The sequence below is a fragment of the Papilio xuthus genome, unplaced genomic scaffold, assembly GCF_000836235.2.
Source record: "Papilio xuthus unplaced genomic scaffold, Pxut_1.1 DF827777.1, whole genome shotgun sequence".
NCBI classification, from domain to species: Eukaryota; Metazoa; Arthropoda; class Insecta; order Lepidoptera; family Papilionidae; genus Papilio; species Papilio xuthus.
The window spans coordinates 6,694,711-6,720,434 of NW_013530872.1; the positions used below are offsets into that span (position 1 = coordinate 6,694,711).

The following is a 25,724-nucleotide window of genomic DNA, read 5'->3' on the forward strand; positions in this document are numbered from 1 at the left end:
AATTTTATGGTTGTGAAAGATAATTTATATCAAAATGTTGTACATAATTACATTGCTTGTTACGATCCTTTGGTTATATTCGAAGACTCAAATAGAAAAAAAAACATTAATTTTCACAAAAAAAAATATTTTTGTACTTATTGAGTAATTTTCTTTATTTTGAACTAAATTGAGAAATGAATAAATTATAAGATTTTTTAATGTTATAATAAACATTGGCAAGTACGAAAAAATCAGGACTTTTTTTATTAAAAAAAATAGTCTTTAAAAGGCTTGTGATGTGCTTGAACGTGATCAATAAAATCATGAATTCATTGTTTAATTTGTGTTAATCAACTCCCGCCAAAAACTTTTCCACGAAAGTGACCGGTGCTCGCTCCGCTGAGGGATTCCAATGAGACATCACGTAACCTTTTTGTTGCCACTGATGGGTTACCTCTTTCAACTCTATATAGCCCTGAAATATAAATTGCTAGCGACCTATATGCTTATAAATGTTTATAAAAGCAAAATGAAAATGGCACACTAAAATAATTAGCAATCGGCACAATTCTTAAATTGGTCTTGAGACCGAGGGCCCTGTAAGATTCTTTGTGGTCTCATAAAATGTAAAATTTCAACAAGAAATGGGAATCTCTTCCTTAATATTGCTGTAGTGCCAATTTTCGCCACCTTAAATAATTTGTATTGGCTTACAAATTGAACAACCATACCTTGATGACTAAAATATCAACAACGCGCACATCAGTCACGTATTTGTTCCGATAGAAATATTCTCGTAATTTTTTGCGACAGTCCTCATGGTTCTTGGGAATGTCGAAATATTTTACTGTAAAATAATTTCTACTAAACAACGTTTAATTATATCAAATACTACGATTTCGATTGATTAAATCGGACTACCTACTATGACAACAATGTTGTAATGATATGAAGTAGAATAGTTGGTGGTTCAAGTCACATATGGACACTTAAGACACTTATCTAAAACTTCAGTGCTAATGTTTCGCCCCTTTAGTACACTTTAATCCATAATAATGTGCCAATCAGCTATGAATCGTTTCAAAAGGTCAGCTCACATAAACTAAAACTGTTGAGCTGCAGTTCGATATCTAAACTCATAGCTCACAGCTCATCGCGATTTACTATAACTATGTGAGCCGACGAGCCGTGAGCTAACTCGTGACTCTGATGAAGTGGCAGGTACAAATTGAGTTGATCTGTATGCCTATTCACTGATCTGCTTCACATATATCTGTGAGCTGATCTGTAGATCTTTATTTTTTGTTGAGTTACTCATGACTTGTTATCTAATTAATGGCGATTTTTGGGGGAGGTCTACGCCTAGAGGTAAGCATGATATGGTTGAAAGGGAAAGAGAGGGAGAGGGAATTATGCAATATACTACGGATGAGAAGCGTAAGACTAATTCTTGGTCACCTCTTGTGTATAGATCATAACTACATACTACTAAAGATGTTTAAAAAGACCAGAAGGGACTATAAATGTAGTTCGTAATTACATAGAAGTAGCTTATAAAGAGAAACCTACACATGTAAGGAATGTATCTATAAAACGCCCTGTACAAGCCTATAACACGAGTGTGCGCTTCAGCCATGTTTGTTGACATCACCGGTCTGCCGACTTTCAAACATGTTTTTGCAGCTTCCTTCGACATATTTATTTAGAACAATGGATATAAATAAAACACAAATACTTGTTTCTTTATCAAATTCAAGTAATTGAAATTAAGCAAATATGATGCCGTTAAATGTCAAGTTTTGATTGTTTTTTTTTGTTTGTCAGTTTGAAATGTAAAATGAAAATTTTAAATTAAAACTCTTTTCTTAATTTAAAAAGCAGAATATTTCGGAATTTTTAAATACTGTTTATTTTTATCATTAGTATTTAAGGATTAAATGAAATATAAAATATAAAAATTATTACTCACATGTCATCTAATAAATAAACAAGAAACTAACAACATAAAAATGGTAAAACTTTCAAAATAATGATATTGTTGAATAAATATTCCAAAGTTAACATAAAACATTTGGTTTATTACTATATCATTGTACAGATTAAGCTATTCAATTGTTGATTTTTATTTATTCATTACTAGAAAAGAACTTGGAAAGGAAATCTTTGGGTTTTGGTTCCTCCGTCGGTTTAAAATAGGCCATAATATGTCCTTTTTGTTTCCACATGTTTACTGTTTCTTTAAGTTCCATTTGTCCCTGGAATTTTATCAAATAAAATATACATAAAAGCCAAAGATTAGATTCAGACTTAGTTACAAGATTAATTATTTGAAAAAAAAAAACAGCTTGTTATCTTAATGTGTTCCTGAGAACCGAGTGATCCTATTCCCCCAAAATACATAAAAAACGTAATAATATTATAAGAAACAATGCATCTTTAAAAAGAAACAGAATCACAAAACCACCAAGATAATTTTTGTAGGTTAACCGAGGATTCTCATTCTCTGATTCAAAGAACTTCAGTTATTTTTGTACATTTTTTGGTAATGGAAACCGAGAGTTAGAAATAAATAAAAATTAGATATATTACCTTGATTACTAGCATGTCAATGACTCTGACATCAGTAACATGTTTATTGTTCAAAAACAACTCTTTTAGCTTCGCACGGCATTGATCTTCAGATTTTGGCATGTCAAATTCTTTAACTGAAATATTCAGATTTTGATGAATTAATTGAGTTGTATATGAAAAGATAGCTTCTATAAAATTTGTTCATTGTTTTGGGTACTGAACTTTTCTGAACATGTTAAGAAATAAAACTTCATTTAACCAATATAAGATTGCTACTACAAAGGAACTAAAAATCTTTGGATGTATGTAAGAAGGCATCTCTGGAATGACATCATGGATCTGGATGAAATTTAGTATAGATGTAGATCAGTCTGGAAGAATACATAAGTTACCTATTATGCCGGAAATCTGTAGGGTTTGATTTAGGAATTTGCAAGGTATTACCTCCACCACAGTTTAACACATTCTATTAAAATTTGGCAAAGATATACAACACAGTCTCCAGTAACTCATGTGATATTGTTCAACCTTTTTTAAAATCTGCTCAGACGAAGACGTGGGAAAAAGCTAATGTGAAAATAAATACTATTTAATAATTGATGACATAACAAGGTACAAACCTACGTAAGGAATTTGACGATACCATGCTTTATACAAGTTTAAAACTCTCGCTTTGGCTTCCCCATGGTTGAGTGAAAGGACTGGCCTCACAGTTTTTGTGCCGACTTGTATTGCTTGCTTTGCTGCCATTGTTGCAGTATAAAATCAATAAGCAGTTATTTTCTTACAGCTCGAGATCGAAAAATATTTTGACAGAAATTGTCAACTGTCAAAGTCATCAGTGTCATGTATTTTTAAGTAATGGGCAAAGGTAACTTTGTTGTCAATACGGTTTTTTTTGTTTTTAACTCTGCTTTAAAATAATTTATTTATTTTGATACAACACTTCAAATCTAAAGGACAAAAAAATAAAAGTGTGCTAGTTTGTTGTAATTTTTTTTTAATTAATCGTACATTTATCGATCTTGATATTATTTTAATAAATTAACAGCTACAGGAAAGCTACAGGGTTCAAAAACAAATTTTTAAAATTCACGTTTCACAAACTTAGTCAACTATACTTTTAACACTAGATACTTAAACGTACACGACTGATAATTAGATAACATTAATAATTAAAATATAAGAGGACATGTTTTCGCGCCATGAGTTTTTGTATTTTCCACGCTGTAGGGATTTATGAGGAATATGTCCTTCATACGTCCAGGCATGTACGTAAAGAATACATCTCTGAAAAAAAAATTAAAACATTGTTTACAAAGAGTTCATCAAAGTTTAAAAAATATAAGGTTTATTATGTACTTACATAAATGCCTCGCTGGGATAAGCATCAGATTTTGTAGTGGACCACCAAAGTCTAGTTTGTTCAAGTTGTTTTATTTGATTTCTTGTTACAAAATCATTTAATAATATTTTAAACTGAAACAAAATTGGTAAGTGAAAAATACTGTTATTAATAATGACGTTAAAAATGTGGTTTCATTTAAAATAATGTTAGCCTTATGCTAACTAAAAATAAGCAAACGACAGTACCAATTTTTGGATTAAAAGTCGATGAGACCAATTCATATTATTTAATTGTTCCAATGTAAATGGAATTCTGTAGGCACGGGCTCGGAAATCTATATGTTTGAGATCGAGCCATCTTCGCTGTGATTGAAGCAATAATCTCTCTGTAACCAAAAAAACCATAAGGAACTTAGAAATAAAAAAGAATTAATGTTAAAACATAATTCTTATAGGCCATCAAACTTTTAAGAACTTACTTTGTAAAGCTGGAGACATTTTTCCCTTAACTCGTTTTCGGACCCACTCTTGTAGATTATTTAATAAGTTGGCTTGTGGTAAGTGGGGGATAATGAGAGGTGTATCTGATAATTCGGCTAAAAAGGCCTGCAAAATTGAAATGCAAATATTACGTCTCTCGCGGTAAAAGAAAACATTGACGAAGAAACGAGGTATTCATTTGTTTTTATTAAGGAGCTGGAGAAAATAATGTAAGAAGAACTAAACAATGTATTTAACTTGATATTATATTGGAGTCTATCACGTGTGGCAATTTCGGGTAAGCTATTTATAATTATTTGAAAGCTTAAAATATCAATAACTAAATAATTTTACTTACCGCCAGTAATTCTTTTTCTGATAATCCGGATGGTAATATAGTGGGTTCTTTGGGTTCACCCTGAGAAAACAACGTCAACATTTATACATAGGATAGGGTAGATACGTACGTTGAAATGTATCGATATACTTGAGTCCATATTAATATTGTATTTTGCATACAGATAAAGACTTGAAATTTAAAATTTATTCGATATCAAAAATCTAAAACTACTGAACCAATCTATAGATGTTTTTATAATTTTATCGATCTACCGAGCATAGTTGGTGCGGATTAAAAGGTAATAAAAATTGATATAACTTAATAATTTATACCGAAGATTGGGAAGACATAATCGCTTGTTGAAATGTATCCTTTATAAAATCCTCCGTGGGGTCCATCTGATATATTTTAGCGTAGTCCATCCAGTATGGACCGTGCTTCGTTGGTTGATAAAAATATTTTTCTGTCAGTGTATTTTCATTGTGATAATCGTACAGATGTCCGCATTTGCATTTCGATTTATACAGATATTCTAATACAGTGTCCCTAAAGAAAAAAAAAATGAATCCACAATAAAGAAGAATTAGGAATTTCGGATTCAAACGAATTTCAATTGTAAAATAAATAAATACCATTTGTCCATACAATCGCATTCATCTTCGCACGCCTCTTTGACGTCTTTAGGAAATTTCCAGTAACCATGAATATGGAGGAGCACATCTTTACCAAACGCAACAGCCCCACCGTTGATTGGCACGTAGCCGGTCGGCAACAATGATATGTCTAAAGTAGAAACATATTTATTAAATCGTTTACACATGCATAAATATTACTTTTTAAATGCACAACGCTCAAAATAACTTATGTTTTTGTCGTAAAGACAGGTAAACAAAAAAAAAACAAAATATCGGTGTGGAGAAAAACCTACACATTTTTAAGTTTATAGGAGTAACTAGGTAAAATGATAGTCTTCCAAGATTGCGGGCTATCGTACAAAATAGATATCAATTCCTAAAAGCTATAACCGCATTTGACCATAAAATATTTTGCTTTTACAAAAATCACGATGAGAAAAAAAAACAAAAATGGTGCACTACTCTCTTTAAGTTCTACTAAGTTCCAATAACCAGTTTCTTCTTCTACTTTTTTAAATAAAGAAGAAAAAAATTAACATACTGTTTAAGATGAAATGTGGCCTCCCTCCTGAAAACACGACCCCACCAACATTGTATTGAACATTGTCGTACGGCGAATGGAACTTCGGTTTCGCTTTTATCTTTAACATTCTCAATTTCTTCAAATATGAAAGCAATCTTGGATCACTGTTACCTAAAATAGTTATAACAAAATTAATTAGAAAATTTTTTCTTCTGATTTTTGCCAAATAATTTATATAAGGATTTTTTATCAGTGTATATGCTCCAATTATGACACCCTGTACTTGACCTTGAAGTGCGATTGAAAGTTCGACTTGAGCTCCAGGTTGTTTTCGGGGTAAAGGAAAGCGGTTTTATTTAATAAATAATACATACGTAGTGTACAGGGGGGCTCCCAAAATTTATATGTGCACATTCGAGTTTCTGGTCTCTCTTTCTTGTTCCTTTCCTTTCGTTTTTCTAGCTAAAAAAGTAATGAAGATTTGTTTATATACTAACAAAAATTTTTACAATAATTTTGATAACTATAGTTGTACTTACAAATTTTAGATCTTCACAAAGCTTCTCGTAACTCTGTAAAAATACATACGCAAAGATTTATATTTTATATCAAATTAATAATATATTAGTATTAGACGTAATAGACTAAGGCTTTAGAGAAGAGACTATGAGATTGATAGCACGAAACATTTGTATACCTCTTTTAGCAGACGTTAACAAGGAGGTTATCAATTCGTTCGTTTTTTTATATATGATAAAAGAAACTTACTGATTGGCTTCTTAACTTGACTTTATTTCCGAGGGGTGGAGGTTTTGTTTCTTTATTATCAACAGCATGTTTTTTATACGGCGGAACGTAATTCTTTTGTAAGTAATCACCATATCTCACATTCGGTTTAAAATTCCTAGGTGGCTCTGTAATATGGAATACAGACTGAGTCGTTCTTCTTTCACTATTAATATTAAACTTTATATGTAAATTCAATGCTTATTTTCAAATTAACAAGGGTAACCTTTTTAAGACTTTTTATCTACCCACAACATCGGTCACCGTTTACTATCTCGTTATTTGAGTGCTTTTTAGCAGAGATAATAAACTCTATAGAAAATATACAAGTATCAAATATCTGTGAAAATTAATCAACTCTATCTCTACGTATTAAATTACATAAGAGTTTATTAGGTACAAACTTTTAGGTTTGACTTTCTTCTCTACAACTTTTGACTCCGTCAATTTTTCCAACCTCTCGATGCACTCCTCTAAATCGATAAAAACTAAACTGGACATCAGTATCATTGAATTTATATCATATTCTGTAAAACAAAACTGTTTTTAAAGAAACGTCGTCGTAGCCCATTTCCAAAATAACTGATTTCTTGACACTACTAAAAGAATACGAGCAGTTATTTGTATCAAACTGATATATGCTTTGTGAACAATATTCCTAAAAACATAAATTATAAGTAGACTAAACGGCCTCCATATTTATTATTTTAAATGTCTGTTTGGTACTAGCGCGTGTGCCAAGTTAATTTTCACATAATATATTATATATAAATCATAATGAAGATAGAATGTGTTTTAAGTCAAAATAAAAAATAATAAAGCAACTTTACCCCCTCGTAATTTACTTGGTGGCATTTTATAATACGCAGTATAAAGGTTCCATATAAAAATGCCCGGATCTTCTATAGATTCCGTCATAGCCTTCATTAGCATTGATTTTGGTATTTTCAATGTGACTCCAAGATCCGACAGGGATTTCCTGGTGCGTGTTGGAATATCTTCTATCAAATCTTGGTGGATATTTGATTTTAAGTCGTTCAAAACGTTCTTTTGCAACCGCGACAATTCAAAAAACCACCCAGGTCCTGCTTCTCTTTGCAATCGTTTCAGTTTTCTTTGAGCTGGCAATTACAAAATGAATTAATAAAAACATATACTCCGTCTGGATATTCAGCTTAATTGAGATCTTAAAGCTATGTACATGAATAAGAATAATAAGTTACCTTCTCTATGTTGAAATCGCTTTAAGTCTCTTAAAAACTTCAACCACGCACCAACTAGCTCGTTATAAGGCTTGATGTGCACATTTTCTCTCATTTCCCGTTCTAAGTAAACCCAGACTGGCTCTTTTTTAGGCCCGTATATGGTCTACGTAAGATGAAACGATTTTTTTTAATTATCGGTATAAACTATGACTGTCATAAAATTATACTCAAATTTTATGTTCAAAAATAGAACACTAAAATGGGATGACGAGATCTCACAGTGGCAGTACTAGGTTGAGATTAGGGGTAGGGGGGGTTTGTTAAGAAAAACTTTGGGAAATGTTTTGGGATGGATCGATTGATACGCATGTCTGAAGGTTCCACCAATGCCATGCAATCTTATATGGCATAAAAATTGAGAAGAAAGTACAAATATGAGATGAAAGCTACTTTTTACATTTGAACTCGATGAAAACAAAAGTTTTTAATATAATAGTAGGGTTTTGCGTAATTCAAAGACTATAGTGGATGCGTAAATGTGCGTAACTCACCTTTAGAGCCAGAAATTCTTGAACAGTGGGCATCTTGAACTTTTTCATTTTGATTTTTATTGTAATTTTCAAAGGAAATTTAAATTAAACGAAAATTTAAAAGTGAACAAAAATTTTGACAATCGAAACTGATTAGAACTATTGATTTGAAGTCTTGAAGGGTGATATTTTTTTTCTCTTTTAAAATTATGTTACTAATTATTTATTAAATAGTTTTTAGTTAATTATAAAAAAGAAATAACAAAAAAGGGGAACTAAAAGACGCAAAATCAAAGGCAGTCAAAAGGTTAAAATAAAAATCATCAAAGTGATGCTTTTTGTTCTTTTAAAAGAATTACATTTCCTGCAACCATTCTTATTTTGTATTTAAGCCTTATATGTTTTCAAATTATTGTATCCTTTTCTTTTAAACTATTTTTTCTATTACAGTAAGTCAAATAAAAAAAAAACAAAAAATAAAAAACTAACAAAACTGTTAGTTTGAAAAACAACTGTTGAACACTTAAGGAGAACTTATATTTAAGAAGAAAAATAAAATAAAACTAAATAAAAGCTATAAATTTTATAATTGTAAATTTTTAGTTTTTTCAAGAACATCTTTATAAGGAGGGTTAATTGGACCTTGTACAGGATCTTTGTATTCATATTCTGATTGTCCTTCTAATAACAAGGAATATGAAGTATCTGAGTCATAAGCGCTTAGATCTCCGCAAACATTAAAGGGCACGATAAATCTGTTAGGACCAATCAGCTGATTAAAGTGACAATACTGGTGATCTAAAAGAGGGTTTATCATTGTCGGTACAAAATCTTCTGGTGGAGTATAGTTCTGGCAGATAACAAAAGCTTCTATACTAGAATTTCTGGAACTCCTCGGCTTTGATACAGTCACCAATTCAAAAAACTGCTTCAATTGAGAATAAAGAAGTGTGACATCTTTCCCCCTGAATATTTTTGCAACAAACACACCTCCATTTTTTAATACATGTGTAGTAATATTCAATGCAGCTAAAAGAAGCTGCGACTGGACATACTCATCAATATCATGTAAGCCAGTCACATCAGGTGCACCGTCACAAACAACTAAATCAGCCTTCAAGCCTTTAAATTCCTTGATGATTTCACGTGCCGTGCTCACTTTAGTAATGTCACCTTGAATTTGCTTTACACCTGGAAGAGCTGCCATAGCTTGCAAATCAACCGCAACAATTTTAACGTCGTCAACATTTGACGCATTTTCCTTTAATTTTTTTGTTAAAACTTGACTCCAACTACCAGGAGCAGCACAAAGATCAACCGCGCGTAATACATCTTTGAATATATTATATTCTTCATTAATTTGTAACAATTTAAATGCACTTCTAGCTCTCCATCCTTCTTCCTTTGCTAGCCTGTAATAGATATCTCTTTTGTCTTTAGAAGTCTTCCCCATTTTCCGTTTTTAAACAAAAAGCGTCGGTATATTGGGAAAGAGAAGAAAAATTATCGCTTTGAGGCTTTCACTTCAAATATTATTGATTTTTCCAAAATTTTCTTGGTTAGATTGGCAAACACGACATATAATGAAAGATGAACATGACAGTGACACTGTCACAGTGACAGTTGACATTAGCGTACACAGTGTACGAAGACGAACGGAACAATTCGGTGTCAAAAAGAATATTTTGTAAGCATTAAAATATTAACGATAATTTTAGTAATTAACATAATTAATTGCCTTTTTTTGTTCATATTTTACATTTCAAAAACAGTTTCACGAATTGGCGACTTTTCATCACAACCTCCTCAGATAATTAGAAAAATCCAAAATATGACTTCCGGTTTTGGCTTCAATGTTAATCGGAAACGGAAATTTAATCATATATTTATCTTGTTCGTTTTTAAAAATTGGCGGGACTTTATAACTTACAAAATATTAATATTTATCTTGTAAATCCATTGCATAATAACTTTGATACTTTGAAAATAGAATTTTAAAAGTAATTAAATTGATTAAAAAACTGAATGTGCTTTAGTTATACATGTTAATATAGGTCCATAACAATAAAAAATAGTTTCAAATTAAAGTAAAAAACTTCTTGCTATAATCTGTACCGAGCGAGACCTTAACCACTTAACTTATGTAAACAACGGTATGGAGGAGGAAGATATCATTATGAGTAATATTCTGTTAGATTCTAGTTAGATCAATCAGTTTCAATCGTGCGGTCCGTTGTGCCTACAATTTCTTTTGAAACCGTTATTTTCTTTGTGTTTCAAAGTTATTTTTACTTCGCTACATAGTGTTACAAATTTAAACAAATGAACTCTAGCATAAAGTGATTTATATAAACAACAAATAAGTGTATAATTTCAGATAAAGAGAAAAATATGGATATCATAACCCAAAATAAAATTGTTTCTTATATTTTGGATGATTGGAAGATTTTGTTGTTCCTTGTTGCAATATATTCGATATATTATTATGGAACATACAATTACGACTATTTTGAAAAGAAAGGAATCAGTTATATCAAGCCTATAATATTTGTTGGTAGTTTGTGGAAGCGTGTAACAAAACAAATATCTTATAAAGACTATCAATTATATGTTTATAATCATTTTAAAGGAAAACCCTTTGGTGGTAAGAAAATATGATTTAATAAAAAAAAAACAATTAATATATTTTTGTTCGTTGTTTCTATTATCTGTTGAATTTAATAAAAGATTTGATTCCATTGCATTAAATGGGCTCCGAAAGTATTGAATATATTTGAAAAATCTTTCACTGTTGGAAAGTTATTAACTCCGGGTGATATAGGATATTTTTATATTTTTTTTAATTCCGCGCAAGCAAAGTTGCGGGTAGCTGCTCTGCTGCTGCTGCTATATAACTTATAAAGTGGTACATTTTAGATAAGGCTTGGATAACGTCTGAATACAATAGCTTTGTGATTAATATCAGTGTATGTCCTTAAGTCGACAACTTTATGTTGAACATTCAGATTATTTTGATATTGATAATCCGTTTTTCGTACTGTAATTGGTTTGTTAGTGATAGTGACTGAGATTTTAAAAAAAGTAAAATTTCCAGGCATATTCCTCGGTCGGAGGCCAACGCTGTTTATAATCGACCCTGATCTTATTAAAGCTATTACAACTCGAGATTTCGAATATTTTGTGGATCGGAATTCCTTGGAAACTGCTGAACCGAGATTCCTCAAAAGGACCTTACTTAACCTGAAGGTAGTGAAGAAAATATATAGCAAAATACTACTTATATTAATCAAATACCGTCTCTGAAGTTAGCTCCCAATGTTTAGTAAATTATTATAAAGGAATTAAGAAATTATTGTGAGTTTGTGCTATGTTTTCAGATATCTTGACGGCTCTTAACGTCGCGCAAGTCGCTGCGCAAAACACAACTTCAGATGTGTTAGGGTGCACTGCAGCTCGATGCTAACTGGGCCGCCAAGATATTTTAAAAGACTTATATCAAATTCAATTTTAAATACCTTATTCAATTAATAACATTATTTTTAATACATCTGTTTTTATGTATGGTCCAACAGTACGTAAAATGTTCATAATATTATAATTATTTTGTAGGGATCGCAATGGAAAGCAGTTCGCAGCGCTATAACACCATCATTCAGCTCTTCTCGTTTAAAGAACATGATACCATTGATACAGCAAAGTTCAGACCAAATGGTTAAATTCTTACAACAATATGGTAATTGTTTTAATGTACCATCAAAATTATAACTATAGATTTCTTCTGCCGACATCACACGAACATGTAGACAAAAACGGTTTTAGCTAGACCTACTAGAGTAGGAAAGTTTTCTACGGCGCCCACTTTTACCATGCCTGGATACCCCCAAGGTTATGTGAAAAAGTAGAATTCGCACCTAGCGCCCTGGGCGGTTAAACAAACGCGCCCTTTCCTAACGCCGGCCCTGCATGCAGTGTTATCCTAAAAAAATACTTTTGTACAGATAATAGCAGCGGAAACCCACGACTAAGTATCATTATTTTAATTAATAAATGAATATTTTTAGATAAAAGTGACGTCGAAATGAAAGATTTAGTGGGCCATTTGACACTGGAAGTGATCGGCGCATGCGCATTTGGGATCAAAACCGACGCTTTGACTGATGAAAACGCGCATTTCGTAAAGGTATTATATCACTACAAGCTACAACCCCTTAATAGAGGCCAACACGGCTGAGTCAAACTTTTCTGAAACATAGACCAATTTGTCTTCCATTACTTTGATGTGCAATATTTTCTATTAATAAGCTATTTTTTTCAGTTAGCAAAACAGTTCGGAGACTTAACGTCGAAAAGGAAGGTTTTTTTATTGGTATTTATAATGTTTATGCCCAATTTAATGAAATATTTCAATCTATCCTTTTTGAATACTGATGCTATCGAAGAACTGGTCAAGGTTTTGAAAGTGACTAAAGCTGAGAGAAGGAAAGCTGAATCAAAGTAAGAAAAACTGTCTTCTTCGTTATTTTAAAATTTTATTATTATTATTTAATAGCTTTATTACTCGCTCTTATACTTTATCCTTGATGTAAAAAGCAACAGTTAATTTAAAAAATAAAGTGTACGTACATATCTTAGTTCTTATCAATCTTACTAATATTGTAAATGCGAAGTTTAAATGAATGTTTATCTCCAGAACAGCTAACACGCTGAAATTTGACATAGATGTAGAACATAGTCTGGAGGACTTCCAATTAAGTTTTTTTCTTTAATTGGCGGATGCATGCGGAATGCAATTGGATGCAATTGGAAACATGCGGATGGACAAAATTATAAGTTTGATCATAAAAAAAAATTCCATACATTTCAGAAAAAGAGATTTCCTACAACAGATCATAGAAGCGGCAGACAAGGAAAGAGAAGAAGCCGAAAAGACGGGTGCAGTCATTCGTACGTTTTATATTGAGTTTTTAAAATCAATAACATTACGTATGATACATTAACTGTTAGTTCCTGAGATCAAAATCTCTATATAAAACATATCTCCATCTTTGTCATTATCTTTGACACAACAGAGATATGTGTTTTAAACTGGGATTTTCTCCTCAGAAACCCACGATAACATTAACACATCATGGAACAAAAATAATCGTAGATAAAAGTATTATTTGGTACCGTGATTACAAAAAGATTTGTAATAATAAAGACTGTCGTACTTTTTATTCTCTCTTAACAAAATGTGTTTTAGTGAATGTTACCGCAGTGGAAACCCACCGTTAAATGTCCCATTAAGCTCTATTCAAAGTCTATACTTTTATAATAGCTATCTATTGTTTGATCTGACCATCACAGTACATCAATAGTCATAGAGCAAACTTATCTTATTCATTTAGAAACATTTCAGTAAGATCTATAATTTTATTGTCTATGCTCTTCATATCAAACAAGCAATTAATTGTTTGATAACAAACAAGTTACGACCGTTATCTTATACGTTATAAATTACTGATACCATTCACTAATAACTTTAATTATCAGTTTAATTGTGTTGTGGTTTATTGCGGGTAGTTTAATGTTCTTTATAAAACTATTTGACTAATATGGATATGAATACAATTTAATTGTTACGAAAAAGTAATTAATATTTAATGTCACTAATTTAGAAATTTCACTCACGTATTTTTATTTTAGTAAAATGAACAAAATCTTGGTTATTATAGTAAAAACTTAAGTATCTTTACACGAACAGGGCCGGATTTAGCATCTTCGGCGCCCTGGGCGAGATTTTTGCGTCGGGTGGCCCTTTATATTCAACGGCGGTCCTTGTGCCCGCCCAGGGCGTTCGCCCCACCTTGCCCTAGTCTAAAATCGCTACTGCACACGAAAAATCCATATTGAAATAGAACATTTTACTTTTATGTTTGTTCTTTCTTTTTTTAAGAACTCGACGAGGACACAATAGATGGTCAATCGTTCCTCTTCCTCATAGCAGGGTATGAGACATCAAGCACATTGTTGTCATTCGGTATTCACATTCTGGCCGTGAATCCGGAACTACAGAAAAAGCTTCGTGAACATATTTTACAAGTTACAGAAGGAAAGGAAATTACTTACGAGTTATTAACAGAACTCGATTATCTCGAAGGATTCTTATTAGGTAATTTCTAATCAATACTACAAACTTTTACATTTTTGACTCCCGGCTGATTTTATTTGTCTATAACATTCTAGTAAAGAATAATATGGTAAAAAGTTACTAATATGCTTTATATTTCAGAAACATTACGCCTGCACCCGCCACTATCGAGGGTAGACAGAGTCTGTGTAAAGGATTACGTCATCCCCGGTACAAATGTGACACTAGAGGCTGGGCGAGTGGTCGCCATATCCGTGTATGGCGTGCATATGGACCCTGACATATACCCAGAGCCTCATGAATTCAGACCAGAGAGGTTTATGGGGGAAGAGAGGAAGAACAGACCTTCACACTTGTATTTGGCTTTTGGAGCTGGTCCTAGAAACTGTATTGGTACGTATTATAATGTTTTGTTAGTGGACATCCTATTTCTTTTATGAGCATTTTCTCCCTCAATTTAGGGGTCTCTTATGCAGCATTTAGGGGCCCCTAGTAAGAATTTCATTTCGCTTAGGTGTCTTCTGAGTGCATAATTTTTCTTGACATTTAGAAAGGCCCTTAACCAAAGAGACTTCTCTAAGAATACATTAGCTGATTTTACCAACTTCTATTATTAAAATAAGATGGCTTATTCAAAAACAAATTTTATTAACACATTCAGTGCCACTGACTTACCAAGCGAGTTCTTTCATACAAAAAAATTCCAAGTGGCATTCAATGTGTTAATCAATTGTTTGTTGATTGCAATATTCTTTACCTAACTTTATTTTTGCAGGTATGCGTTTTGCTATGATATCTGCCAAGATAGCTATGGTGTCGTTATTGAAGAATTTCAAATTCTCCCCATGCGATAAGACAGAAAATCCTGTCAACGTTGACAGGGACTCTGTACTGTTAAAACCCGCTGCAGGTTTATGGGTGAAATTAGAAAAGTTATAAATGAAACACAAATTTATTAATATTTGATTACAATATTTGTTTTTGTGTTTATAATAAAAATTATTTGATTTTTATAAGCTTAGCGATAAAAAATCCTATACTATTTTTATATATGTCGTCAACTTGCCTAAGTGGATCTTCCTCAGGACCAAAACGTTGTACCATGATTCTGCAGATAGGTAATAAAAATATTACAGAAAATAACAAGTCATAATAAATATTTAAGTTTTGTTATATAAATTATACAATTCAATTAATAAAATTAATTTTAACTAATCAAATTGTATAATTTACATGACAAAACTTAAATATTTATTATGACTTTATTGAATATTAAAAATAAATAAGAAAAGTCATAATAAATATTTAAGTTTTGTCATGTAAATTATACAATTTGATTAGTTAAAATTAATTTTACTAATTGAATTGTAAAGATATAAAAGTAGTATCAAATTAAGCGTCAATAGCCTAATGTTTCAGGATACGGATTTCCGATCACGAGGTCGGGGGTTCGAATCCCGTCATTCGATTATTGTCGTAAACCATATCCTAGCACAAGCCTAGAGCTTTGTTGGAATGGTAGAAGAAACATTAGTAAATTTACAAAAAAATTATATATATTCAAGCATGTTTATTTAATTTTTTAAAACTTTAGTGAAACATAAATTGCAAAAACTTACATATGTCATAAAAAAAAAGCAACCAACTCAAAAAAACAAGCTCAAAACGAAGCTTAAGCCATTTCATCTTTCGTTTGTATATTATTTTTAATTTGTTTACTTTAAGCAAAAAGAATTATTATTTAAGCCATTTTGCAAGTTAAAATTTTCCAAAATGTGTGTTATTACAGTATTATTTAAATATGTTTATGATCTGAATATTAAATATATGGTGAATGTTTAAGATTTATAAATAAATATATTATTATACTACCTCTGTTCATCGGTCAACCCAATGTTTGCTAACCCTGGTCCACCAAGCAGGGGTTCAGCGGGAACCAATTGCATATTCGGAAATTTGTTCAACACCCATGCAATCATTCTTTCATTTTCTTCTTGAGTTATTGAACATGTACTGTACACAAGTATTCCATTAACTTTTAATACTTTGACTGCCTGAAAATGTAAGTATAAAATGTCGTAAATAAGACAATATACAAGTTAAAATAACAAAACCATAACAAGAGTATTATAAATGCAATTGTTTGGATGTATGGATGTTTGTTTAAGGGTATCACCATAACCACTGCATGGATTTTGCTGTAATTTGGCATAAATGTAGAATTTCATAAATTTAGTCTAGAACAACATTTCCTATATATTAAGCTTTTTTATCCGCGCGGACGGAGTCGAGGGTGACAGCTAGTTTTAAATAAATTAAATTAAGATACTTACCGCATCAAATAATTTTCTTTGAATATGTTTATAAGACAGCAACATCTTTGGAGTAATAGTATTTGCTAACAGTGGCCTCTGTCCTAAGCCACTACACGGGGCATCCAAAAGTACTTTATCAAAAGTATTCAATGGATACGGTGGCTCATTTTTTTCTCCTTCACTGTTATCTGTACAACAATTTTCAGAGTTATATGGGAATACTTTGACACTAGTTATTCCATGTGCTTCTAAATTCTTACTTATCTTGTCCGTTTTCTGTTTTGTTTTATCCAAAGCAACAATAGGTGCCTGTAATTAACTTGCTTATTACTGTTTAGTAACATAAAGGTGGTATATTCAAGATGTACAAGCTTTCCATATTATAGTGCTGTTATCAAGGCATTTTCTCCAAAAAAACACCAAAATAACCATAATAATAGTCATTACTTCATAAAAACATAACTATGATTCTCCATGAAAAAAAATAGCAAATAATGTTTTTATACAGATGTTTTGTCATGAAAACTCATGGAGAAATGTACCTGGTTTTTTGATGTCTCAGCTAAATGTGTTGTTTTATTTCCGGGTGCTGCACACATATCAAGAATGTGTTCATCTGGTTTCGCATTCAGAACCCAACCAACAATAATTGAAGGTAGGTTTTGTAATAAAATATGTCCTTTCGGATAAATAGATTCATTTATAACTGGCAACCTAGAAGCTGGTAGTAACATGTGTACGGCAATACCACTGAAAAATAAAACATGTATACTTAAGCTGTTTATGTTATGTAGCTAATCAGCAATCTCGTCAATTGATTTGACAAATAATAAAGATTTCTATGTATTAATTAAGCAATTTTTAGTTAAGCTACTTTTTTTACTTTAAAAAGGACATAAACTGAGTTGTTTACAAAATACCTTGGCTGGACACCACTGTCAAATAAATGATACCGTTGCATTTTTAAATAACCTGTTCCGACATAAATTTTTCTACCTTCATAATGAACTTTGAGACCTCTTTTACATTTGCGTTCTAAATCTCCATACACATCAACTCTCTCATTCAACTTACAACCTAAAACAAGACAATTTTGTTATAAACAGATCTTGAGTACTAATGAAAAGGTTTTAAATTTTATCATTTGCCTCTACCAACTTGTTAATAGCATTAATCCATAGTTAATTGCAAATCTCTTATAAAAAGTAAACTTGCATATCAAAATATCATTATAAGTTTTCTAGATTTCTTTTCCAAGTAAAGCAATAATTGACAAGAAAAACATACAACTTATAAACATTTTTATTTTTCCAGACATAATCATGATGACCTATAAAATGTTATACTTACTAGGTGGGAGTGCTAAAACTCCAGGTGCAAACACATGAGCACCTCTCAGTACTGCAGTTGCACAGGATACATCAACTATTACTTCACTATTACCCCTTTCCAGGCATACATTTTCCGGCCACTTTTCAACAATAAGGCAATCTTCTTTTAATAAATAAATATTGGGTATATGATTTACGCCTAATTCATGACTTTGCTGTAAAAATATAAGTCTTGATTTAGAAGCCTATAAACAGATATTTACCTAATTTTTTTGTGATATTTGCTTTTGCAATTTGTTATTACAGAAGCATAGTAGGTACTATACATAGGTATGTTCAGACACACATACGTTTAGTGTTTGTTAAAAGGACTTACTGTTTCTAAATACTTCTCAAGATGTTTAATATCAAATTCTTTCAATCTATTGATTCTAAATGATGTGAATTTCGGAGTTTCCGAAAGCCACTTCGTTAATTTATTCATCGTCTCCAGTGTTGAACTGGGTAAAGTTAGACTTGTACACATAACTATTGTTTATATGCACCAGTATATCTATTGTTTTTAATAAAAGTAAAGGCTAAACTTTAGATTAGGATTAGGCAAGTAAAGTTCAGAATGAAAATCAAAACCATATCAGATAAAAAAAACTTAAATGTCAATGTCAGTCAGATTGGAATTGAACTTTTATAAACAAAATTCGTTATAAAACTACCATAACTAATATAATAATCTGTATTCAGGATTACTCTGAAACTGGATTTAAAAATTAAGTAGTGTATTTAAAGTATTAGTTTAAGTTCACTATTGTCATAACTTCATTGGCAATTTACTACACTACACTAGTCTAGCTTGGATTCCCGATAATATATTTGTAGACAAAAAATTAAATATACTGGACGAAACGAACAATAATGGTTCTATGTTAGAGAAAATGGTTGAGCCTCTTTTCTTGGTTAGTTCTAAACTTTTTATGGAAATTCACCAAATAATAGGCTTTGTGATTATGTATGACGTTAGGATTTAAATTTAACTCAAATCTATATGTAGATAAAATGTCGGTAACTAATATCTTACGTACCCTATGATGAGCTAGTTATTAAAATAAAAATATTATGGAAAAACAATATTTTTGTACTCATTCCTACTAAAATATTTCAATTCAACTACTCCTATTTTCATACTGGCCACTTTTTCGTCGATACGTGGCATAGGCACGAATAACTTCCACGTTCGCCGCCATTTTGACATCCAGCGATTTGTAGAGACTTTAGTGAATTGTAGCGTTTTTCGTCATATTTCGTATATTTGCTTCCGAAAATGTAAGTAAATTTATACAATTATTTGTAAAGACGAAGTGTTTGTTTCTTCCGCACTCTAATTGTCGATTTTCACCGTCATAAACCCTGGGTGGTGACCGTAGCGGAGGTATCAACAGCGGTGTCAATCTTTGTCTAAATTAGTCGTAGTAATACTAATTGTATTGTATAGTTCATCATTATTACAATTTAACAGTTAGTGGTGCATATTATTGTTCAATCTCACTTACAATTATATTGCAAGAAATCTGCTTCTTATTGGTGTTGAGCTGCCATGTCATTATCATTGATTAAAAGTAACGTAGACTGACGGATGAGTCAGAGAGGTTGCTCTTAATTAATAATTTAATAATTTCTCTTTCAGACGACTTAAAAAGCTGCAAAATGGGGAATATGTTTGCAAATTTATTTAAAGGCCTATTCGGCAAAAAAGAAATGAGAATATTGATGGTGGGTCTCGACGCCGCTGGTAAAACTACAATTCTATACAAACTAAAATTAGGCGAAATTGTTACAACAATTCCTACTATTGGTAAGTACTAATTATTATTATTTTGAATTATTTCTTTAGTGGATCTGTAAAACTTTGCCATTGTCTTTAATTCAGTATACAGGAATAAAGTGTCTGAATACAGCTACATATGCTTTCAAAATAATCAATTTTTCTAATATGGATTGATGCCAACATTTATTATGCTCAATTTGTTATATGACAATATGTTTAGAGATGTAAACATGTAACAACATTTTAATCATTCCAAATATACTTTAAATATATATATATATATATATATATATATATATATATATATATATATATAATCTATTTAAAGACATATTGCCATATTAGCATTTAGTAACCTAACCTAATGTTACTCTTGTAAATAATTTATATTTTTGTAAATTAGTTGTTACTGTTAGGCCATACAAGTGAAAGTAAAATTATGATTTATCATTGTGCAATTAATATTCAGTGTTGTAATCAAAAATAAGTTGTGTGCAATTACAATACCAATAACCAACCCATTGAATAGGTAGAGATTATGTAGAATTATTTTATTTTTTATATGCATTTTATGTATTTAGTTGTGTCGCCCTTCCACCGCTTTGGTAGAAGGATGGGAAGGGGAAGTAGGTTTGTCATGGTAGGGGGATATAAAAAAAAGGGAAATATACTTATTTTAATATTTGCCACCTTTTCACTACTTGCAGATTTCATGTTATTTAACAAAACTAGGTGCCGCTCTGTAATTTTCTACTATTAAAAGACTTACTGTATGTTTATTGTTACAGGGTTTAATGTTGAAACTGTAGAGTACAAAAACATCAGTTTCACTGTATGGGATGTTGGTGGCCAAGACAAAATCAGACCACTGTGGAGGCATTACTTCCAAAACACACAGGTAATAAAATTAAACTCTTATTTTAAATATACAAGTTCTCAGTGACATTCACAAATTGAGAAAAGTGGTTCCTACATTTTTAGTCATAGTATTTCAGACAAATAATAACAGTTTGCATAGGTTCTTTTATGCTGATGAGAAGAGGTATTTTTTTAGGTTTTTTCAAATGTGTTTAATAGTTTTGGTACTTATGTCTGCTAGCCATTTTAGTCTACAAGGCATTTATTTTTGTGTTTTTGTTAATTTTGAATTGATTGAAGACCTAGTTGGTATATAAGCTTTATTTATTTATTATTTCTATTTATTCCTATTAATTTTTTTCAGTATTTATTAACTGTGTGGGGTTTAAGGTGACAAATTTGCCTAATGAAGTAACATGAATCATAATGAAAATTTATTAAACCTATAGATAAAAGTATTATCATTCTTAAGTGGGTGTGTCATTTGTACTAATGTTACTTAAATTCAAATGTTATGTAATGATTATCACGATTTCTGAATAAGGAAGTGTTTGTATGGTTTATGAATACTTTCTCTTTAGGTCAGTATTGATTGGTTATAAATTGTATAAAATCAATATTACTTAATACAAAAACTAACATTATTGTTTTTATTCAATTTCTTGGTTCTGGCTTTAACTAAAGGTTTTTAACTAAGAAATAACTATAATAGGGAAACTACTTTTTGCAGTTGGAAAAAGTGATCATGTGTTCACATGTCGCTAATAATGATTTCATAGCTTCCATAGGTGCTAGCTGATGTTGATGAAGGTCTAGGAGGTGGCAGCTATTATGTTGGCTTTTCCAAAGTAGTTTTATATCCCAACTTTTATGTCTATTACTTTCAATTCTCTAGGGAGGGACAGATGCTCTCCCCCCATCCTACTCTAGCCTGGACATCCCCATGATTGTTTCTATAAAGTTAAGATATAAGCATTACATCTTTCACTTGTTAGATTAGTTTCTTTAGTTTGTTTCATGTCACCGTTTCCTTTTAGAAACATTTATGGAACATAATAAAATATTTTAATATCAGAAATTGAGGATAAGTCAATATGTTTATATAACTGTATATTTTTATTTTAGGGTCTCATCTTTGTAGTAGACAGTAACGACCGAGAGCGTATCGGTGAGGCGCGCGAGGAACTCATGCGGATGTTAAGCGAAGATGAGCTACGGGATGCTGTACTTCTCATCTTTGCAAACAAACAGGTGAGATTATTTGTGTCGATCTCACCGTCAGTCTATTGTTACACCTGTAAATAAATCAGATGTGTGCGTGTGTGTTTGTTTGATGACATTTACAATTCACAGTAATATAAATAATATATGTATTATATTTGAATTACTATACACAGTTGCCTAATGGTGACTCCGTAATTTGTCGATTTTTTAACTAATATGTAGGAAATTATATGTTTCACCATACACAAGGAAAATGTCCTTGATTTTAATCCAAATTGCAAATAACATTAAATTATTTACAAAATGTTGAACATTTACTTATTACATGTAAAATGTTTCTTTTTTCTTATATTATGTAACACCAAGTATTGTAGGCTCATATTTAATAATTCTTTAATTATTCAATGTCATTATATACTCAATGCATCTATTGTTTAAATGAGAAAAAATGTCTTCCTAATAAAAAAACTTAAATGTATGTTATAAGAAAATCTTTATACAGTTTCAAGCAATAAGTTAACATTACTAAGAACTAAATGAAGACAAATTCAAAGAATTTACATTGTTTCTTTCTCATTTTTACACTACCAAAATTTTTTTCAATTCCATTTTCTCGTGTAGCATCTGAGCAGTTATAGTAAATTTATGAAACTATTTTTTAATTATGAATTAGCCACAGTTATAAAAATGTTTTCATTCCAGTTACATATTTATGAAAGTAGTGAAAAGTCAGTGGCAATCAGACTATTTAATCTAAATGTTCAAGGTCGCCAACATCTCATTTCTCTACTAAACTAGGAAAGCTATACAATATTTATTGATCAATAAGGTTTTTACCACTAGATAATTATTGATATCTAGCTTTAAAATATAAAATTTTACCACATGTACAGGAAAGGAGCTGTAATAAAATAAGAGTCACATGATTGCAATGTGTTGTGTTGTAGGATCTGCCGAACGCGATGAATGCAGCGGAGATAACGGACAAGCTGGGGCTGCATTCGCTGCGCAACCGTAACTGGTACATCCAGGCGACGTGCGCCACATCCGGCGACGGCCTATACGAGGGGCTCGACTGGCTCTCCAACCAGCTCAAGAACGCCAACCGCTAACCACAGACAATCTGATTACTGAAAGAGACTATGGTTTAAGATATGTTAACTTTATTTGCTATAAATGAATACAATGTATTATGTGCGGATTCATAAATGTAATGCGTCACCCGGTGACCGAGCTCGCATCGCATTCTCGCTGAACTTGCATACTTTGGAGCTAACCCTTTTGTGTAACTGTACCCTTTGAATCCTATACAATTAACCGTTTCAAACTATTTATAATCAGTGTACAAATTATCCGGGGGTCGTGCTGTGTAATTAGCATTAATCTGTGTGTGTTCCACATCCCAAAGGATGCGTTGTTTGTTCGATCTCTGATGACTTGGAACAAACGATAGAGTGTAAAGTTTGCTAAATTACAACTTTTTTTTTTGTTTACAATCAATACAATACAGTGGATCAGTGTACACTTAAACAGTGTTCGTGCATTGTGATGTGGATAGGTTCGTAGCTGACTCGTGATAAAGAATCACAGCATAACATGTTTTATATGTATACTATAATGTGGAATAAGTTGTCGTAATAAAGTATTTAAAGTTAATTCACATATACGACTTTAATTCAATATTTACTCTATTAGTTAATTAGTGGAACATTCTGGTAGCTGCAGTGCTCTTGCGGAATGCATTTGTAGTGTGCCCGCTGTAAGTTTGCTGTTTGAGTTTGTCGTGATTGACCGGAATAAAATGCTCATGACGGCTTGACTTGTAACATTTTTTAATCCTTTGTCATATGTTCTGAATAAAACTTATGTTTGTAGTACGCTTGCTGTTTCTCACACGACGAGGTACTTCGACTACGCTCATGATGCCTTTGATAATGTACAGGAAGGACAGGAAATAATTTTCAAGTGCCACATAGATCCCACCTCGGCTGAAACCTATTCACATTGCTCAGATGCTCAGTATAACAGTATTCCTTCCCCTGAAGCTCTTAATAAAATCTGTGCGTACATTTATAACTAGAATGACTTATTGTATAATTTTAATTTTGATTGAAGTTAATTAGGTAGCGTAAGCTGTTATGTATTTTACATTCAAAAAACATTTCATATTGATATTTCTTATGTGGAGGCGGCTTGTGATGGACCTGCATTTATTTGATTTCTCATGACGAACCGATATTTAGTTTTAGGTATTTTGAAAGCATGTGTCTGTACTGATCAAGTGTTTCTTTCATGGAACTGCTCAGGATTGGGATGTTTTTTGATCATACACAATTAATTATAACTTAGCATTTTTATAATGATTTAGAAGAAGTTGTTGGGACACTGTCAAGGATATAATTATGTAGGACGTGCGATGGATAGTTTTTTTTTTATTTTCATGGAAATCAAGGAGATAAATGAAGAAGCGATATGTGACATTCCGGTTTCTCTTATGCTGTATTATGGAATAAAGTATCCTCACCAATTTTAGTTTTTTTCTAAACAAAACCTGATGAAATTCTAAAAATTTTTCTCTAATATAATTTAACGTACTTTTTTTTTTATAAAATCTTCATAAAATTCAATTATTTTAAAATTGATAAATGATATTGAATTCATGAACAATTTTCTTATAAATATTTTATTTCATGCAAAGGAAGTATAATGCGTGTACACAAAAATATACAAGATAGAGTCGACTGTTGTGGTTATTGATTTTTATATGAGAGATACTTGGTGGATGGCCGCTGTATTTATGGAAATGACGCAAAACCTCAACTCGGCCGTGACGACCTCGCTAATAGCTTGGGGGCGCATTGTGTATGTGCTGAACTCGCAAGGTTCATCAATAACAAAGATAATACGTGTGACGTGATTTTCATCGCGGCAATTGACACATTTATCCTGTTAAAAATAGATTTATATATTTTAGAATTTTACGAAATTATAACAAGATAACACCATACAATCACTTAATGAAAATACAAGAAAATATTAACTTAAAAACACTTTTAAAAATTGTATTTGTACTTCTTATCAGGTCAAGCCTAACCTGTAAATCGGGCTAATTAAGCGAAAATATTAAAATTACAGTATAATGATCGAGAATCTTATGGCTGATGGGACGGAAACATTTTCGGGATTTTTTACGCAGCGGTAAAAGGTTGAATTGTTGGTTTAGTTTTCGTCTAATTTTAGTATAAAATATGGGATACGCATTAAAAAAAATACTTCGCTGTTCCCAAAACAAAATGGATTTAGTATGTAACGTAAATCCGACGCTTACCACAACAATAAAATAGTCAGTAATTGATTTTTCACACTAGTAAACATTTCCTTGAATAAATAAAAGATCTAAAGAATCTTGCAGTTTCATAATGATGTGCAGTCTAAGATTTCTATTGGCGCCTGTCGGTTTTTTATATCAATTTTATTTAAACGTTAAAACACTTTTATGTTTAAACAAAAACATTTGGCAAGCTTTAATCGAAATTCAATGAAATATTTGTAAACAAATAGCGGTTCCTTTATTGCTTGTCAGGTTTCATAATATTAATATTTATAAGAGTTCTTATAATTAAATATACTAAACCATAATTTAGC

General features: G+C 31.4%; 7 protein-coding genes across 8 annotated transcripts; 2 read left to right on the plus strand and 5 right to left on the minus strand.

Annotated features, from left to right (window-relative positions):
- Positions 1 to 216: 216 nt before the first annotated feature.
- Positions 217 to 1,782, minus strand: LOC106115979 (NADH dehydrogenase [ubiquinone] 1 alpha subcomplex subunit 6-like). The gene is made up of 3 exons (XM_013309673.1): positions 1,552 to 1,782; positions 714 to 829; positions 217 to 457 (listed from the first exon to the last, which is right to left on the minus strand). Exons 1-3 carry the CDS (start codon positions 1,676 to 1,678, stop codon positions 329 to 331), a joined length of 372 nt encoding a protein of 123 aa, XP_013165127.1. The 5' UTR covers positions 1,679 to 1,782; the 3' UTR covers positions 217 to 328.
- Positions 1,783 to 2,039: 257 nt separating this feature from the next.
- On the minus strand, positions 2,040 to 3,337 carry LOC106115851 (NADH dehydrogenase [ubiquinone] 1 alpha subcomplex subunit 6-like). Its single transcript, NM_001311838.1, is given in 3 exon segments — positions 2,040 to 2,237; positions 2,572 to 2,687; positions 3,174 to 3,337. Coding segments are annotated over 3 exon segments (375 nt in total). The 5' UTR covers positions 3,304 to 3,337; the 3' UTR covers positions 2,040 to 2,108.
- Positions 3,338 to 3,536: 199 nt separating this feature from the next.
- LOC106115846 (uncharacterized) lies at positions 3,537 to 8,578 on the minus strand. The gene is made up of 15 exons (XM_013309436.1): positions 8,421 to 8,578; positions 7,888 to 8,032; positions 7,495 to 7,785; positions 7,069 to 7,191; positions 6,647 to 6,792; positions 6,418 to 6,450; positions 6,253 to 6,340; positions 5,897 to 6,049; positions 5,353 to 5,503; positions 5,053 to 5,266; positions 4,739 to 4,798; positions 4,380 to 4,506; positions 4,147 to 4,286; positions 3,920 to 4,032; positions 3,537 to 3,843 (listed from the first exon to the last, which is right to left on the minus strand). The coding sequence occupies exons 1-15, from the start codon at positions 8,466 to 8,468 to the stop codon at positions 3,729 to 3,731; spliced, it is 1,947 nt and encodes a 648-aa protein (XP_013164890.1). The 5' UTR covers positions 8,469 to 8,578; the 3' UTR covers positions 3,537 to 3,728.
- Positions 8,579 to 8,967: 389 nt separating this feature from the next.
- LOC106115850 (tRNA methyltransferase 7-32) lies at positions 8,968 to 10,002 on the minus strand. Its single transcript, XM_013309440.1, has one exon. It carries the CDS (start codon positions 9,850 to 9,852, stop codon positions 8,983 to 8,985), a length of 870 nt encoding a protein of 289 aa, XP_013164894.1. The 5' UTR covers positions 9,853 to 10,002; the 3' UTR covers positions 8,968 to 8,982.
- A 528-nt stretch (positions 10,003 to 10,530) lies between these two features.
- Positions 10,531 to 15,531, plus strand: CYP354A1 (cytochrome P450 9e2-like). Its single transcript, XM_013309437.1, has 10 exons — positions 10,531 to 10,579; positions 10,777 to 11,043; positions 11,494 to 11,645; positions 12,009 to 12,132; positions 12,461 to 12,579; positions 12,715 to 12,893; positions 13,264 to 13,343; positions 14,335 to 14,550; positions 14,671 to 14,922; positions 15,305 to 15,531. The coding sequence occupies exons 1-10, from the start codon at positions 10,555 to 10,557 to the stop codon at positions 15,466 to 15,468; spliced, it is 1,578 nt and encodes a 525-aa protein (XP_013164891.1). The 5' UTR covers positions 10,531 to 10,554; the 3' UTR covers positions 15,469 to 15,531.
- On the minus strand, positions 15,509 to 18,823 carry LOC106115848 (putative methyltransferase NSUN6). Of its 2 annotated transcripts, XM_013309439.1 has the most exons (8): positions 18,552 to 18,822; positions 18,195 to 18,390; positions 17,765 to 17,921; positions 17,387 to 17,594; positions 17,105 to 17,153; positions 16,863 to 17,032; positions 16,402 to 16,583; positions 15,509 to 15,637 (listed from the first exon to the last, which is right to left on the minus strand). In XM_013309439.1, the coding sequence occupies exons 1-8, from the start codon at positions 18,699 to 18,701 to the stop codon at positions 15,529 to 15,531; spliced, it is 1,221 nt and encodes a 406-aa protein (XP_013164893.1). In that variant the 5' UTR covers positions 18,702 to 18,822; the 3' UTR covers positions 15,509 to 15,528. The 2 variants fall into 2 exon arrangements, with proteins under 2 accessions (XP_013164893.1, XP_013164892.1); XM_013309438.1 differs by having other exon boundaries at positions 16,863 to 17,153; positions 18,552 to 18,823.
- Positions 18,824 to 19,440: 617 nt separating this feature from the next.
- Arf79F (ADP-ribosylation factor 1) lies at positions 19,441 to 24,606 on the plus strand. The gene is given in 5 exon segments (NM_001312152.1): positions 19,441 to 19,495; positions 19,857 to 20,024; positions 20,786 to 20,895; positions 21,981 to 22,106; positions 23,027 to 24,606. Coding segments are annotated over 4 exon segments (549 nt in total). The 5' UTR covers positions 19,441 to 19,495; positions 19,857 to 19,876; the 3' UTR covers positions 23,192 to 24,606.
- Positions 24,607 to 25,724: the final 1,118 nt, after the last annotated feature.